Here is a 15301-nt window from a genome sequence, read left to right as displayed (position 1 = left end):
ACTCTATAACTCTTACTCTACTTACTCTGCTATTACACTAACAAACAAGACGTATTTATAAGTTTTCTAAAGCTAAAAATGGCCATCAGAATCCACCCTTTCTGACCCATAAAACCACTACTCCCTAAAATAAATATTGGTTTTTTTGACTTAATTTTAAAACCCAAAAATAGAAACTACCTTCTTTCCTTTTTTTTTTCTTTTCTTCATTTAAGTTTATTCCCAACATTAACCACTGGACCGAAGGTATCATCATAATCAACGTCATACTGTTGTTTAAACACTTTAGCAACCAGGTGTTCTTTGTAGCGATCAATAGAGCCATCTGACTTTTACTTGAGTTTAAAACTCATTTGCAATCAATAACGTTAAGACCAACACGAGGAGGAACTAAGTGTCATGTCTTATTTTTTAGAAGTGCCTGAAATTCATCATTCATTGCCTGATGCCAAAGGGGATGCTCCATAACAGTAATATATGAAGTAGGTTAAGAGGCAGAAGATCGAACCACATAATATATTATTGTTCCATCTGTATGCACCTTGGGTTTCTTGATATTGTGCTTCAATCGAGTACCATACGGATGAGTAGTAGGTGCAGGATCCACAACTGAGGGGACAGTCGTACCGTCTGTTGCGAGGGGAGCAATCAGTGCTACAATAGTCGGTCGACTAGCAGCCGAGGACCTGACGGGCGTTGCGCACTCCGAGGTGAGCCAGGAGATTGGTCCCCACGATTAGAGCCTAGAGAATTCGGATGGGGCTCAGGCGATGCAGGAATATCATCTGCTGGCGGAGGATCTGAAGCCCCAATCATTGACAGAACAACCGAAGTTGATGTGGGAACAACCAAAGTTGATGTGGGCACCGAATTTTCTAAATCCAAAGAATTAGTTAGGCATAAATATATGCATATGATCATTCTCCAAATTAGTACTGCTGTTACCCAAATGCAAGGTGCACAAATCAGGGGCATTGTGCGTCGGATACAAGGTTGGGGGAAAATTGTGTGGGGCTCTCTTGAATGGAAAAACATTCTCATCAAATATGACATCTCTAGAAATATAAACACGACCAGAATCGGTGTCAAGACACTTATACCCTTTTTTGTAAAGAACTATTGCCTAGAAAGAAACATTCCTTAGATCGAAAAGAGAGCTTTTGTTTGTTATAAGGGCGAAGATGTGGCCAACAAGCACACCCAAAAACTTTTAATAAGGAGTAATTTGGTGGGGTTTGAAAAAGACGCTCTAAGGGGCATTTGTTATCAATGACACGAGTAGGAAGATGATTGATGAGATATGTGCCTATGAGAAACACGTCATCCCAAAATTTAATAGGTACATCAGCATGAGCTATAAGGGTTAGGCTGGTTCCAACAATATGATGGTGCTTGCTTTCAGCAGACCCATTTTGTTGATGCGTATGAGGGCACGAAACAAGATGAGCAATTTCAAGGGAACGAAAGAATGTGCTATGAATTTTCTGATATTCCCCACCCCAATCAGACTGGACACACTTGATTTTAGTATCCAGGAGGCGCTCAACATGAGCTTGGAATTGCAAAAGTATACAAGGAGTTTCTGTACGATCATGCATCAAATAGATCCACAAAAATTTACTGAAATCATCAATGAAGTTCATATAATATTTAAAGCCCCCAACAGATGGAGGCTTAGGACCCCAAACATCCGAAAAAATTAGTTCTAAAGGTGACGAAGACCAATGAAAAGAACTAGTGTACGGTAATTGATGACTTCTTGCTAATTGACATGCATTACAAACTGGCAAAGGTGACTCACTAGCACACAGAATATTATTGAGACGCAAAATTGACTTTACTACTTGAGACGAAGGATGTCCAAGACGTGCAATGCCATCGGGCGTGAGTAGTAGATCTGCTCACTAAGGCGTGCTTGAGACCATCGGCATCAGATGGCTTGAGACCAGACTTACACCTCCCGTCTAGAAAACTTTTCCTCAACCGTCGGTCCTTAATAGAAAAATGCCAAGAATGGTATTTAAAGAATACATCATTATCACAAGAAAATTTATGAACGGAAAGAAGATGTTTGAAACTTTCAGGCACATGCCAAATATTACGCAATGCAAGAGAACAAGCAGCAGTATTAATTAAAGAATGACCAGTATGCAAAATCCGCAAACCTGCTCCATTGCCGACTTGAACTTGTTCACCTCCATGATAGCATTCATGCACAGCGAGACGATCCAGGTTACTGGTGATTTGATCAGTAGCACCTGTGTCGCTGTACCAATTTGGATCAATCTTGGAGGAAGAAGTAGCCGCTAGTGTCGCAGGAGGAGGTTCATCTTGATAGAACTCGTCCTTCCTATACCAGCAGCGAGCGATAGTATGCCCCACTTTGCCGCAACTCTAGCAGGAAGGGCGAGCAGAAGGGTCACGAGGATCACCAACAGGATGAGAGGGCGTGCCACCTCAAGAACGTCCATGACCACGATCCCTATGCCCACGGTTCTTCTGCTGACCACCACGACTAGCATCATTGATCGAAGATCCAGGATTTAACTGAAGTTCAGCCTGGTGGTGTTGTATTTGGTAAATTTCAAATGCCATTAGATGTGCAAACACATCATCAAGCGTGAGGACTTCACTCTTGGTAGTCATTAAGGTGACGAAGGGATCATAGTCCGGGCCAAGACCAGCAAGGAGATACGCGATCATGTCATCATCCCACAAGGCAGAGCCGGCGGTGGCCAGCTCGGTGGCCATTCCTTTGATCTTGTGAAAATAATGTGCAACAGACAGATCGTGTTTCTTGGACATGGCGAGCTCAACATGGATCTGAATAGTGCGAGCACGAGTTGACGACGAAAACATCCGCTGCAGGGTATCCCACGCCTCCATGGACGTAGTAGTGGCAACCACATCGCAAAGAATCTCCTCAGACACTCAGACATGGAGAAGAGAATGTTGTTAAGGACCTATTGATCATGATCATACCACTAATCATAGGGCAGATTAGAGACCAGTCAACAGCAGCAGCGGTTAAGGAAGGGACCAGCTTGGCAGGTGTGGCAATGATGTCATCGACATAGACCATAAGCTTCGTCCTTTGTAGGTAGGGGAGGAACTAGATGCGTCGTATGATGAAGTTGTTCTTGGTGAGATGGATTGTGACAGCGTGGTGGAGAGGGATTGGGGCACAGGTCGACGCCATGGTAGATGAGATCATGTTGGAGATGGTAGATGAGAATGAGGAAGAAGATATGGTACACATTGTTAATGAATAAACATTGACTCTAATACCATGTTAGGTTGAAGTCACGGCCTCATATATGTGTGTGTGAGTGTACAATGAGAATTACATATTGGGCTTTATCCACCGTAACAAAACAGTAAATTAAGAGATTCTACTAGTATGTATAGATATGACCTATGGTTTAACACCCTCTCTTCTCTCTCTCTTTCTTTGTGTATTTTATTTTTTCTCCTCTCCTTTTATTTCTTCTTCTCTTTTGTCTCTATCTCTTATTATTATTTTTTTTCTTTTAAGAATAACCTTTTTCTTCTTCTCCCTCACCTTGAGTGACGGTCTCTTTCTCTTGGCTTCTCCCTCCTCCACGTTCGGCTTCTTCAAAGATCTTATAGATCTCGTCAAATGGAACCTATAGAGACAAGAATCGTGACATATGGTCAAGTTCTGTGAGAGATAAGAGTTGAGGAAGTTTTTGGAAACACCCACAAAATGTTACCATGACCAAAGCTCTCGATTTCTTACTCTTCAAGCTCTCGTTCCTCTCTCAAAACCACGACCCCTTTGTGCTGAAAATAGGAGCAGTTGACAATTGAATTCAATTTTGCACATTATTTTCATTTTTGTGCTGAAAATAGGAGCAGTTGACAATTGAATTCAATTTTGCACATTATTTTCATTTTTGTGCTCAAAATAGGAGCAGTTGACAATTGAATTCAATTTTGCACATTATTTTCATTTTTGTGCTCAAAATAGGAGCAGTTGACAATTGAATTCAATTTTGCACATTATTTTCATTTTTGTGCTCAAAATAGGAGCAGTTGACAATTGAATTCAATTTTGCACATTATTTTCATTTTTGTGCTCAAAATAGGAGCAGTTGACAATTGAATTCAATTTTGCACATTATTTTCATTTTTGTGCTCAAAATAGGAGCAGTTGACAATTGAATTTTGAATTCAATTTTGTATCCGTAATAGCGCGAAAAGAAGGAAGGCCCAATTCCAAGTTGTTCAAGAATAGTGGCATTGAGTTTCTCACCCCTTTACCTTATAATTAGTTAGTTCTATTTCTGGATGGGGGCTGTTAGATAAATCTCTTACCTGTTTTCTGGTTAAAGCCACATAAGGATAAGTGAGTCGAATATGAGGTCGGTGGAAGGGTTTTAATTGAGTCGCCACTTCTTTCCATTTTTAGATTATGTTTGTTATTTAAATATGCTAAATCAACGAGAAACAGATCCTCCTGTATTCAATACTGTCTCTCTATGTTGGTTTTTGTTATTTTTTTTCTTTAAAGATTTTCCTTTGGTTTTTTCCCGGTACGTTTTCCTCCCATTTGTTCAGTAAAAAACAACAAGATTTCACCTTAATCATGAGTTATTTGTGAATTCATAATTTGCATATGGGAGAATGACTTTTGTAGCCAATTCAATATGCATATGACTTTAGTACGAATAAGGAGTTGAATATAATTTTATAGGATCGAATTCTTTTTTTTCAAAAAGTAGATGAGTAGTTTTTTAAGTGCTAATTTCAAAACTTGAATAATGTGAGTCCATCCTTTTAAAGTAAATTAGTTTATGATTAGATCATAAATTAATTGTTCAATGGTAAGGGGTAAGATATAATCATAGGAGTAAGACTAAATTTTGACCCAATTGTATTACAAACAACCCGTGAAAAATCAATTTACTTGTAATAATGAATAGACATAATTTGTTCTACAAGTTTAGTAGAGTGAGTTATCGTTACATTGAATCAAAGTGTGATATGTTAATCAAAGTGTGACATAAATGAAGAGTTTAATCAAAATATAACTCAAGTAGATAAATCATATACGTTGAATCAAAGTGTGATATGTTGGAATGTTTTCGTATCTATTTGGTACCAAATCACTATGATTATTGATAGAATTAGTTAGAAAGGATTTAATAATGGATTGATTATGCATAGAAAGCATGGTGGGAAATTGACATAAAGTATTTGGTGAAGTGGAGTATTTATAGTATTGGATGAAAATATTATATTATATATTATGGTTTAAGATATGATGAGAATAAATAGAATTTGGTTTGAATTGACGAATATTAGGAGAGCATAGATTTGATGTTGTGATGTGACCAATCCAAAAATTGCTTTTTTATTAATTAAAAAAGAAGAAGAAGATATTTGGATTTGATTCCCTGCGACATCATACGCCTCCCAGTTTGTTCTTCACATTCTCCTCCCCCCCACCCCCCAAAGGGCACCCCCCCAAAGCCCACCCCCCAAAGGCCACCCTATGTATCCACCTACACGCGCTCTTTGGGGATGTGGGATACGTATTCTTGCTCTTCCTTTTGGCAGAAGCAGAGGATATTCTGGCACCTCTGCAGAACCCCCAACACTAAATACGCTTTGTCTACCATTTTCGCAGTTCCCAGTCCACCCACCCGGCCCCCTCCCCTCTTCAATTATTCCCAACTTTAGGGGCCTCTTTTCCATTTCACTATTTTGTAGGGACCGCTACTGCAATTTTCATCCTTCCTTTCTTTTTCTATCCCTCCTTGGCACGTGCGGATTTTGGGATGCACTTTCCAATCATTTCGGACCCACCTCTTTTTTTTTCTTTTTCCTTTTCTTTTTCTCCCCAAATTACCTTCGGAAATGCAATATTTTGCTAACTACCCTCTATTTCATTTCATTGCTTACATTGCTCAATCAATTCTTGGTTTCATTTCAATTTTTTAAATATGTAAAGAAAAAATAAAAAGGAGAGAGTAAATTTAAGGGGGAAGATTTGGGTAGGTGATATGGATTGGGAGTTGGCAGCGTTTGGGAAAAGTAGAGTCACAAAAGAAAAAGAAAAAGAAAAAGAAAAAGAAAAAAAAGAATACAATTTGAATTCCAAGGGTGATGTGATTTGATGTTTGATGTCTGATGTCTGATGTGATTTTATTTATTTTTTTGTTTTCCATCTGTCACAATTTGACGTGTTGGTTTTTCCAACCGGGAATGGACGGCTGAGATTAGAGGGATGGGAGGGTTGAGGGCAGGTTGACTTCTTCTCCTTTTATTTAAAATTATTGTTATTGTGGGGTTGAAAATGAAATTCCACACGAACGTTACAGGAATTGGCATTTGGAATGAATAATTGCATTGCATGTCTACACACTGAACTCCAACAAATGGGACAAACTTCCCCCAACCCTCCTTTTTCTTTTTCTTCTTTTATTTCTCAAATACTATGGATTCACCACAACTTTCGGAGCTCTGTCTTCCTTTTTATAAACCATGCAAAATTACAACTATCTTTTTTCTTTTTATTCCTATTTACGTTTCTAAAACAATTTCAAATATTAATTAATACAAACTTCCATTTTAACCCACCCTCAATTAAACACATAGTCTTATATTTCATAAAATAAAATATTACTATGGGTGATAATGGAGTTGAATTACCCTTTAGATAGCGCACACTCACATTGCTAAAGTCATGAAGGAAAAAGTGTCCGCATAATATCATAATGTACGCGTTCGTACTTATCATAACAATGAGTTTCTGATGCATGTGAACATACTAGACACATGAGATGTTACATGCAAGTTATGACTTTGTTGATTTATTACCTAATTTAATCCTTTAATAAATATATGGTATAACACTTTCCATGACATAACACAATTTCCCATAATAATCACTTGTCTCATTGGTCTAGACTAGAATTATTAATTATTCTTAGTATTAGCCTAAATCTTCCACTCAAGCTCCCATTCAACCTCAAATCTTTTTTATGCCAATTAAAACAAAAGGATGGTAAGGATGTACCACTTTTGTAGGCCAATTAGTGAGGATAAATAGATAATATTTTATCTCTTATGTTCCCCAAATCAAGTGTATTGTTGGGTATTTAATACTGTTTGAAAATAAAATGATAAGTAGTAGTTAAATAAAATCCCATTTATTTGAATATTATTTGAATTGAAAATAAGGAGGAAAAAAGCGTAAAAAGAATTTGAGAAAAATAGGGAGGTATCCGTATTTAGTATATTTAGTATATTTAGTATAGGGGATGCATAATAATACAAATATAGTAACTTAGAATTATTGTATCCTATAATAATCTCCATATATTTATTTTACACTCTACCCTCTCTCACTTAATTCAAAGGCAAGGGCAGAAGCGTGATTTCACAAAGTGAGGGGAAGTGTTTAATTGTAGTACTCAGGCGAGGGTTTCAAGGATATGATAATAATAATAATAATAATAATAATTGTACTTCTTTTTTTTGGAAGGAATTAATAAATCCTCTTCACTCACAAATTGAAAAATGAATAAAATAAAAAAAAACTTTTGTGATCATCACGACGTTGGCGTATGTATTGGAATNGGGGGGGGGGGGGGGGGAAAAAAGAGGGGAAAAAAAAAGAGGGAAAAAAAAAAGAGGGTCAAAGTGAAGCAGTTGGGAGTATATTTAGATGTAATGATTTGAAAGCAAAAGATTTAAAAGAAAAGGCAACAAAAAATTCAGAAAAAAAATGTGTCCCCAATTTCATTTTGATTTTGGTGAATGGTAATGATACATGTATTTGTTGTTTGTTCAACAGTGACAGTCCGCAGAGAAGGCAGTAGCAGAGGAAGCAGCAGAAGCAGCAGCAGCAGCACCAGCAGCTCTCTTTAAGGAATTTTCAGACTCCCCCTTCGTATTTTCCCTTTCTCGTGATCTTCTTCTTCTTCTTCTTCTTCTTCTTCTTCTTCTTCTTCTTCCTCCTCCCCCTCCCTTTGAATCTGTATATAAACCCTTTTCCTTCTTGTTTTCCCCTCCCCACCCCCCACAGGAATTTAGGCATTAGATTCAGAGAGATGAGTAGAAATGGAAGTGTGCGACAGTATATAAGATCCAAAGTCCCTAGATTGAGATGGACTCCCGAGCTTCACCACTGCTTTGTTCTTGCAATTCAAACACTTGGTGGCCATCACAGTATGCCCTTTTCCCTTTCCTTTTCATTTTACTTCCTGCTCGGCTCTGCTCTGCTCTGCTCTGCTCTGCTCACCTTTTGAATGCCTTGTTCTTTCTTTGGTTGATTCATTAGAGGCAACGCCAAAGCTGGTTCTTCAGCTCATGGATGTGAAAGGACTCACCATTTCACACGTAAAGAGCCATCTTCAGGTCTTCTTTTCCACCTTTTCATTATTCCTCTTCTTCTTTTTCCTTTTTCCTTTTTCTATTCTCATTTTTTGTTTATTTGTAACAGATGTATAGAAGCACCAGGGCAGATATGGGAAGACAAGGTTCATTATTTTATATTATAATTCTCCCCAATTGGAACACTGCCAAATCTCTGGAATCTCATTGTGTTTTTCTTTGTTTTGTTATAGATCATAAGTGTTCGAGTGTTGGAAGAAAGGTAAGTAATTTGGAGGAGGAAGACGAGGACGGGTGTGTAGAAGAAGAAAACGTAAAGGGAGGTGGAGTCATTTACAGATCAACAACAACAACAACAACTCGAACTTCAGCTTCCAAAAGGTGTGCCTTGCCTATAATAATAATAATAATAATAATAATAATAAATACACAACAACAAACATTTGTGTCTTGTGTTGTGTTTTGTGTTTGATTGTTTGGTGGTGTTATCAGAGGGAATAGAAGCTCAAGAAATGATGGGTTTTATGGACATAAAGAGATTAAGATGATGATGATAATGGGAGATTCTGAATCACACGGCGTTGCACTCAACCAATCTGCTGCTAACCATGCTTTCTTCAAGGTATTTTCAAATTATGATTTTCACAATCTTCTCTTTTTTTTTTTCTTTTTTTTTTTAAATTACATAAAATTATGTTTAGATTTCACAGATGATGAAGAAGGAAGATGAGGAGAAGGAACTGTCCCTGTGCCTGTCCTTACAACACCATTGCCATGGTTCAAGCAGCGAAATCAGTGAGGCGATTTCATCTTCAAGTTCAAAGTTGGATAATAATCATAATAATAATCATAATAATAGCTATAGAGATTGCTCGAGTTGGTCGTACGGAAGGCAACAACAGCAGCAAATTGGTGTTAATTTAGAGTTGTCAATGGCGCTTTGTGGTAGCCGATGAGGGTTTGTGTGTAATCAATTTTACTCTCTTTTTTTAATATAATGTTGGACAACAAAAACATCGTTGTTTAGAACTCGAATGCAGCTGTGTCTTTTAAATTTAATTTAAATTAATTACACTTTTGGTCACAAATTTGTGACAAGTTTTAAAATTGATTAAATAATGTGAAATTTGTTACAATAATCTTTTCCTTCAACTTGTTGTTGGGCTATTCACGGTGGAATGAATTTATTTTTCTATTATAATATAATATGCATGTGACTTAAGTGAGAAAATATTAATTTCAAATATTTTATAAATAATGTGACTTAAGCTTCTTAATAAAATCTTTAAAATAATATAATGAAAAAATAAATAATATAAGATTTTAAATAAATACATCTTTCCTAGTTTCCATCCCTTCTTTATCACGCAGCTTTCATATTTTAGAAGTAGTTAGTAAGTAATCTCACCTTTCGAGTCAAGCCTACTTTCCTTTGGTAAAACATGATTCGGTAAGAAACAGTCAAAAGAATCATTACATGACCTTCGTCTTTACTTCCAATTTGAGTAGAATTGGACAGACTCACATACGTGCACATAGACCTCTTGGCGAGCTCCTAGACGTACACCTTGAATCTGGCCTTCAATTAGCGTACAGTCATTTTGCCACTATACCACGGAGGGAAGGAGCGCACATAGTATTATGGTGTATACAATATCATATCATAACATCGTAGTGTACACGTCCATACTAGCAGGGAAGAATCTCTATAAACTTAAACATACAACTTGCATGAAATCTCTATAATTTAAAATGATAACATGCGAGTTATATATTTAAAATGGTACAACACTTTATAAATATTGATGTTGGGTGTTACTAGTTTATGGCTATTAATTTGAGTATTAGGAAGTAAAATGTAATTTCCAAAAGCAGAAACAAGCTTTTCCCAGCCACCACAGCAGAAGCTATAAGGTGAGGAAGAAGTATAGGTATGGGATGCCATGGGTGTTGAAGAATCTACGTGATTGTTGGATGAACGGATAGCTTATGGCGTGAGGGAATTGTACCAAATCTTATTATTATTATTTTGAAAATCTGACTCAAACTGAGTACATCTATTTGGGATTGAGGAACGAGGGAGAGGGGTGTGTGTGGAGACTGGTTTTTTTAATTTTTTTTTAAATTTTTTAAATTTTTTTTTTTAATTTTTAAATGAGGCTATTACAGGCACTGTAGGCTGGCGAAGACATATAGCCCGCTGCCACCGCCATCATCACCACCTTCATCAATCTGCAAAAAGGTATCCACCCTTTCCCATCTTCTTCTACCATTACAATTTACCCATCCATATCTTAATTGTCTTAAAATATATTATATATATATAGGATGAGTTTGAGATTGGTATCTCACATGCTCCTGATCTACAACTTAAGAAGCGTGGGCATTACACAGACCGTAATATCAGGTCATATTAGGCATCGACTCCTTCATTAAACATACTTCATTGAGTCCCCTCAAACTATTGAAATCATCAATTTTGGGCATTACAGACCGTAAGCAAGAATTTAAATTTCTTTCACAAATCTTACGTGATATTGAATATCTTCGATTATGCAAATTCCTAAGGTCGTCTCCTTTTGCGGCCTCTTAAAAAATGATCCTTAAGTGTGCAAAAATCAATTGGGATAAGACTCATCAGGCGAATATGCATGTAGGCTTGTATTGGATTTTGATCATTCCTTTGAGTTTTTTTCAATGGCGGATAGAGTTGGGGGAATAAGATAGGGGCATTTATGAAGCTTCCTTCCTTCACCAAACCTTTGAGCAATCCACCTTAGAACATGTAGGAACAAGTTTGAGAAGGAAAGATGGACTGTAATTTCTAAATTTGGAGTTAATCTGAGAACGCTATACCCAAAATCAAAAATGCTCCTAACTCTTGATTGAGGTATCGATTGAACTCGTTTCTTGTTCCTATATTAGTTGCCCCTTCTTCATAATTTTATAGATGAATGGTCCACCGCCATTACAACGTCCATAATTGCCTCAATTTCATTCTTGAGTTTTCTGGATCATTCTCTGGAATTATCTTCTATGACCAAGGGCCTCATTCACCTTGGTTTTGAATTATAGCGGTTGGATTTGATAAACTTTAAGTGTTCTAGATCATATCCTATTTTGGAGGAGATCCAACGGCTGAGATTTGAGTTTTGAATGATTTTGTTCCAATGGTCACAATGATCTCTTTAGTGACATTTTCGTAATTATTCATTCTTTAAGAGGTATTTTGGTAATTTGCCATTTTTTAATTATTTAAATATTATTTTCTTGAAAAGTCCATAATTTTCCCCAATTTTTTTTACCCCATCACGACAATTTTCCTCTTCTTGAGCACCTTGAAAATCTTACTCATAAAATGTTAAAAATTAGGGAATTTTGATAAAAACTGGAAATGTGAATGGTTAATGAAACGAGATGGAAATGATTGGAAAATCGCGAGGCTTTCAAGTAAGGAAGATGATCCTATGACCGTTATTTATATTTTTTTACTCTTGTGGAGACCTTAATTAAGGCATTTAAGGTTATAACAATGTGAATTGTTAATGAAACTTGATAGTCGTTCTAATAGGAAACAACTCTCGATGATACTTGGAGCAACTTTAAGGGACAAAATTTAAATGTACTCGAATTTAGGGAGAACGCCGGCTAAAGGCAACCAAGTAAATGCCCTTACTATCAACTCGATCAAAAGACTTGTCTTATGTATGATGACACGTGCCTAGTGGCTCTTGCATGTGTCATCTATGCTTTATATTATATGATTATATGACTATGTTGTATGATGGTGAGACTATGTTATATGACAATGTTATATGATGACGTTATATGATGATGATGATGCATGACAACATGACGATGTAAGATGCATGATGATGAGATGACTTAATATGATGTTATTCCATATTAATATGATGGGCATGTATTAAATGTTATGATACATTATGACGACGAGTTTTCTAAGACACAATCCTAAATGATGTTAATGACGAGGAATGTATGAAAGCCAACGGATGCACATTACGTGTGATGTATGAATAATGTATAGGATTGTGTCCTAAAGATGATTTAAAGATGAAAAATTATAGGGACCTCATGCATTTGTATGTTCATATACATCGAGTTACCTTCCCATTTATGATGATGAGTACGGAAAAGTACACTATGATGATAATGATCATGCCTCGCATAACATTCTAGGGTTTGCTGCCTCTAGACATCCGGCTACGAACAGCTAGCCCGACTATGATGGGTCTAGCGGGGTGCGAATTGCCTGTAGATTCACGCTTGCACGTGTGGATCGTGTATAGAGAAGTACTACACATCCAATTTTGTTCGGACTGGAGACCACCCCTATGGTGATTTTAACGATAAGTCTCAATCATGAGTTGCAGGTGCTTGCATTCTGTAACCCCAATAGTGGAGTCACTTGCGGAGTATTTCTTAAAATACTCAAGCTGTGTGATACTTTTATTTCAGGTAAAGACAAGGTGCCCCTGTACGGCTGACGGCGACATCGCAAGTAAAGACAATGACATGTGCATAGGATAGTGTTATTTCATTTCTTAGATTTCGGGATAGTTTAGGGTGTTTTTACTTTAAATGTTTTACTTGTTTTATTTAGTATTTCAATTATGTTGTTTTAAAAATATTTTCGAACATGTAAGTCCATGACAGTGTTTATGATGAAGTTTTAAACGCTTATTTTCACATAAGCGAGTATATTTTGATGACAGTAGCAACTTTAAGTTAGTAAAAATCTAGGGTCATTATAAAACACGCGTCAGACGAAGGTTGTGGTCACATGGTGGCCAAAGAAAAATTAGAAAATTAAACCGAAAGCAACATTTACTTAGGCTCGATTTGGAGAACGCACGCATGGCACATCAAGAGTGCGAGTTTCCCTCCTGATGTGTGTGACGTACTCGCACATGAAGGTGCACATATTCTCCTCTCTAACCTACACACAAGGTGTGTAAAATGCATGAAGGTGGGTATTTTTTTGTCCATCTCGACTCCCGTTCATCTGCTCTATTTCGATATTGGCCTTGATTTGACTTGAACGAGGACCTACCAGAGAAATTTCAAAAAAATTTGGAGCTCGTAGTGAGAGGAAAATCAAGCTCAAGAAGGTATTCATCACTAAGTAAGTAGCCATTTGGACTTTCTTTAAGTATTACTGGTAGACACTAGGATGTACTAGCATGCAAACATATCTGGAGTATGCATGATTAAGACTTTAGAAGCACAATTTTGGATGAGAATCCAATGCATGTTATGAAAAAAATATGAAAATTCCCCTAGGATGATATTTCTATGATGCATGTTATTTTAACGCTTTCTATTGTACTAGAAAAAACGATGAGGTATTGTGATTTGTAATCTAGGTGATTGATGCAAGTTATCTCCTCTATTGAGCTTGCACTAATGTTAGATAATGTATTTCGTGCTTTGAATGATTGATAGTATTATCTCCGTAACAAAACATGTATAAACGTACTAAGTTAAGATTAAGACACTAAAGCTAGGTTGATTCCACGTGACTAGCATTTCCAATAGACCAAACACACTAAGATCTTGAGTGTGATAAGTGGTTGAGACTATAGTGTTCCGAGAAATTAGATTAGTCCTCAAGAGCTAGTCCCAAAAGTCATTGGAATGTAAGTTTGAGATTTAAACTATCTAGATATCCCAAAAATCTAGTAAGCCTCCACGACACCCAAGAAAATTACAGAGAACTTACGCGGTAGCTAGTAGCTTGAATGATATCATCAATATCCTACCACCTACTATTTTATTTAGTACCTCTCCAATGACCTAGGTCAAACCTAATAGTTATCCTGTCAAGATGTAGGAATCTAGGAACTTGAATGGTTGAGCTAGACAAGGTCAAATAGGATGATAGGTTGGGACTGCTTGAGGATTTACTATTGTGTACATAAATAGGTCAATAGCGATTCCGTAAACTTGTCTTTGAGGGGATGCAAAACTTCATAAGCAGTTTAACTCATTTTTGGTGCCACAATTAGGAGGGGAAATGCTCAAGAGATCCTTGAATAGACCCGTTCTAATGTAAACTTGCACCGAGAGGAGGAGAGAGATTACATGGATAGATTGGATATCTCCCAAGCACACACATTTGCACCCCAAATATTTTTATAGGGTAATTATGGTAGAAGGGTCATCAATTAACCTTACATATATGTGTTCAAATAGAGGCACCAAAGTATTTTATGAGATATGATGAGCTTGCACATCAACCCAAGATACCAGTAGTCCATTAATTTGGCAATGCAACCTTACTAAATATGAGAATAAAAAATTTTGCTCACCTTGAGATGAGATCACCGTCCAGATGATCGTAGCATTAGAACTCGGTTAACAACTTCTAGGTCTCGACAGGATTTGTGACAAGAAATAGAGCTACTCGAAACTTTGAGGCCTTCCTAAAGGCTCAAATAACTCTAGATTTAGAGCTCAACTTCCTAGAGCACAGAAAAAAAAATCATATGGTAACCTATTAGGAATTGTATGCGATGAAAACTTATAAGTAGGCTGCTTATCGAGTATACTTACTCCATTCTATTTTCTTTTTTTCTAGTGTTTGTTGATTGCCTGTAGAGAAAGATGTGTTCGCAAGATGTCAATCTTGACTATATATTTTAGGTGTTTTATGTTCTATTTGAAATTGTAACTCAGAATCTATTCTCTGTTAGTAGTAAACTTAAACAATAGATCCTTATAATAGATTTCATTTGGTTTAAAATTACACAAATTTTATCATTTTTTTAGTTTTATTTTATTTGTTTTGGTCTTTACTTTGAAAATGGGATGGTGAGAATTATACTAGAATTGAATTGGTAAGTGAAAATAAGATGAAGCATTGAGAGTTTAAAGTAAATAATAATAATAATAATAATAAAAAAAAAAAAAAAAA

At 36.5% G+C, this 15301-nt stretch overlaps 1 protein-coding gene and 1 non-coding gene across 3 annotated transcripts; one reads left to right on the top strand and one right to left on the bottom strand.

Annotated features, from left to right (window-relative positions):
• Nucleotides 1-2582: 2582 nt before the first annotated feature.
• On the bottom strand, nt 2583-2721 carry LOC111783015. The gene has a single exon (XR_002813257.1). It is a non-coding gene; the product is annotated as a small nucleolar RNA Z247 (small nucleolar RNA).
• A 5002-nt stretch (nt 2722-7723) lies between these two features.
• LOC111777234 (putative Myb family transcription factor At1g14600) lies at nt 7724-9385 on the top strand. Of its 2 annotated transcripts, none has more exons than XM_023656742.1 (7): nt 7724-7921; nt 8057-8199; nt 8312-8388; nt 8474-8510; nt 8598-8745; nt 8857-8986; nt 9066-9385. In XM_023656742.1, exons 2-7 carry the CDS (start codon nt 8082-8084, stop codon nt 9318-9320), a joined length of 765 nt encoding a protein of 254 aa, XP_023512510.1. In that variant the 5' UTR covers nt 7724-7921; nt 8057-8081; the 3' UTR covers nt 9321-9385. The 2 variants fall into 2 exon arrangements, with proteins under 2 accessions (XP_023512510.1, XP_023512517.1); XM_023656749.1 differs by having other exon boundaries at nt 9075-9378.
• Nucleotides 9386-15301: the final 5916 nt, after the last annotated feature.

This window comes from Cucurbita pepo, chromosome LG01 (assembly GCF_002806865.2).
Source record: "Cucurbita pepo subsp. pepo cultivar mu-cu-16 chromosome LG01, ASM280686v2, whole genome shotgun sequence".
Classification (NCBI taxonomy): domain Eukaryota; kingdom Viridiplantae; phylum Streptophyta; class Magnoliopsida; order Cucurbitales; family Cucurbitaceae; genus Cucurbita; species Cucurbita pepo.
The sequence above is the reverse complement of the archived record's forward strand: the minus strand, read 5'-3'. Positions and strand labels throughout refer to the sequence as shown.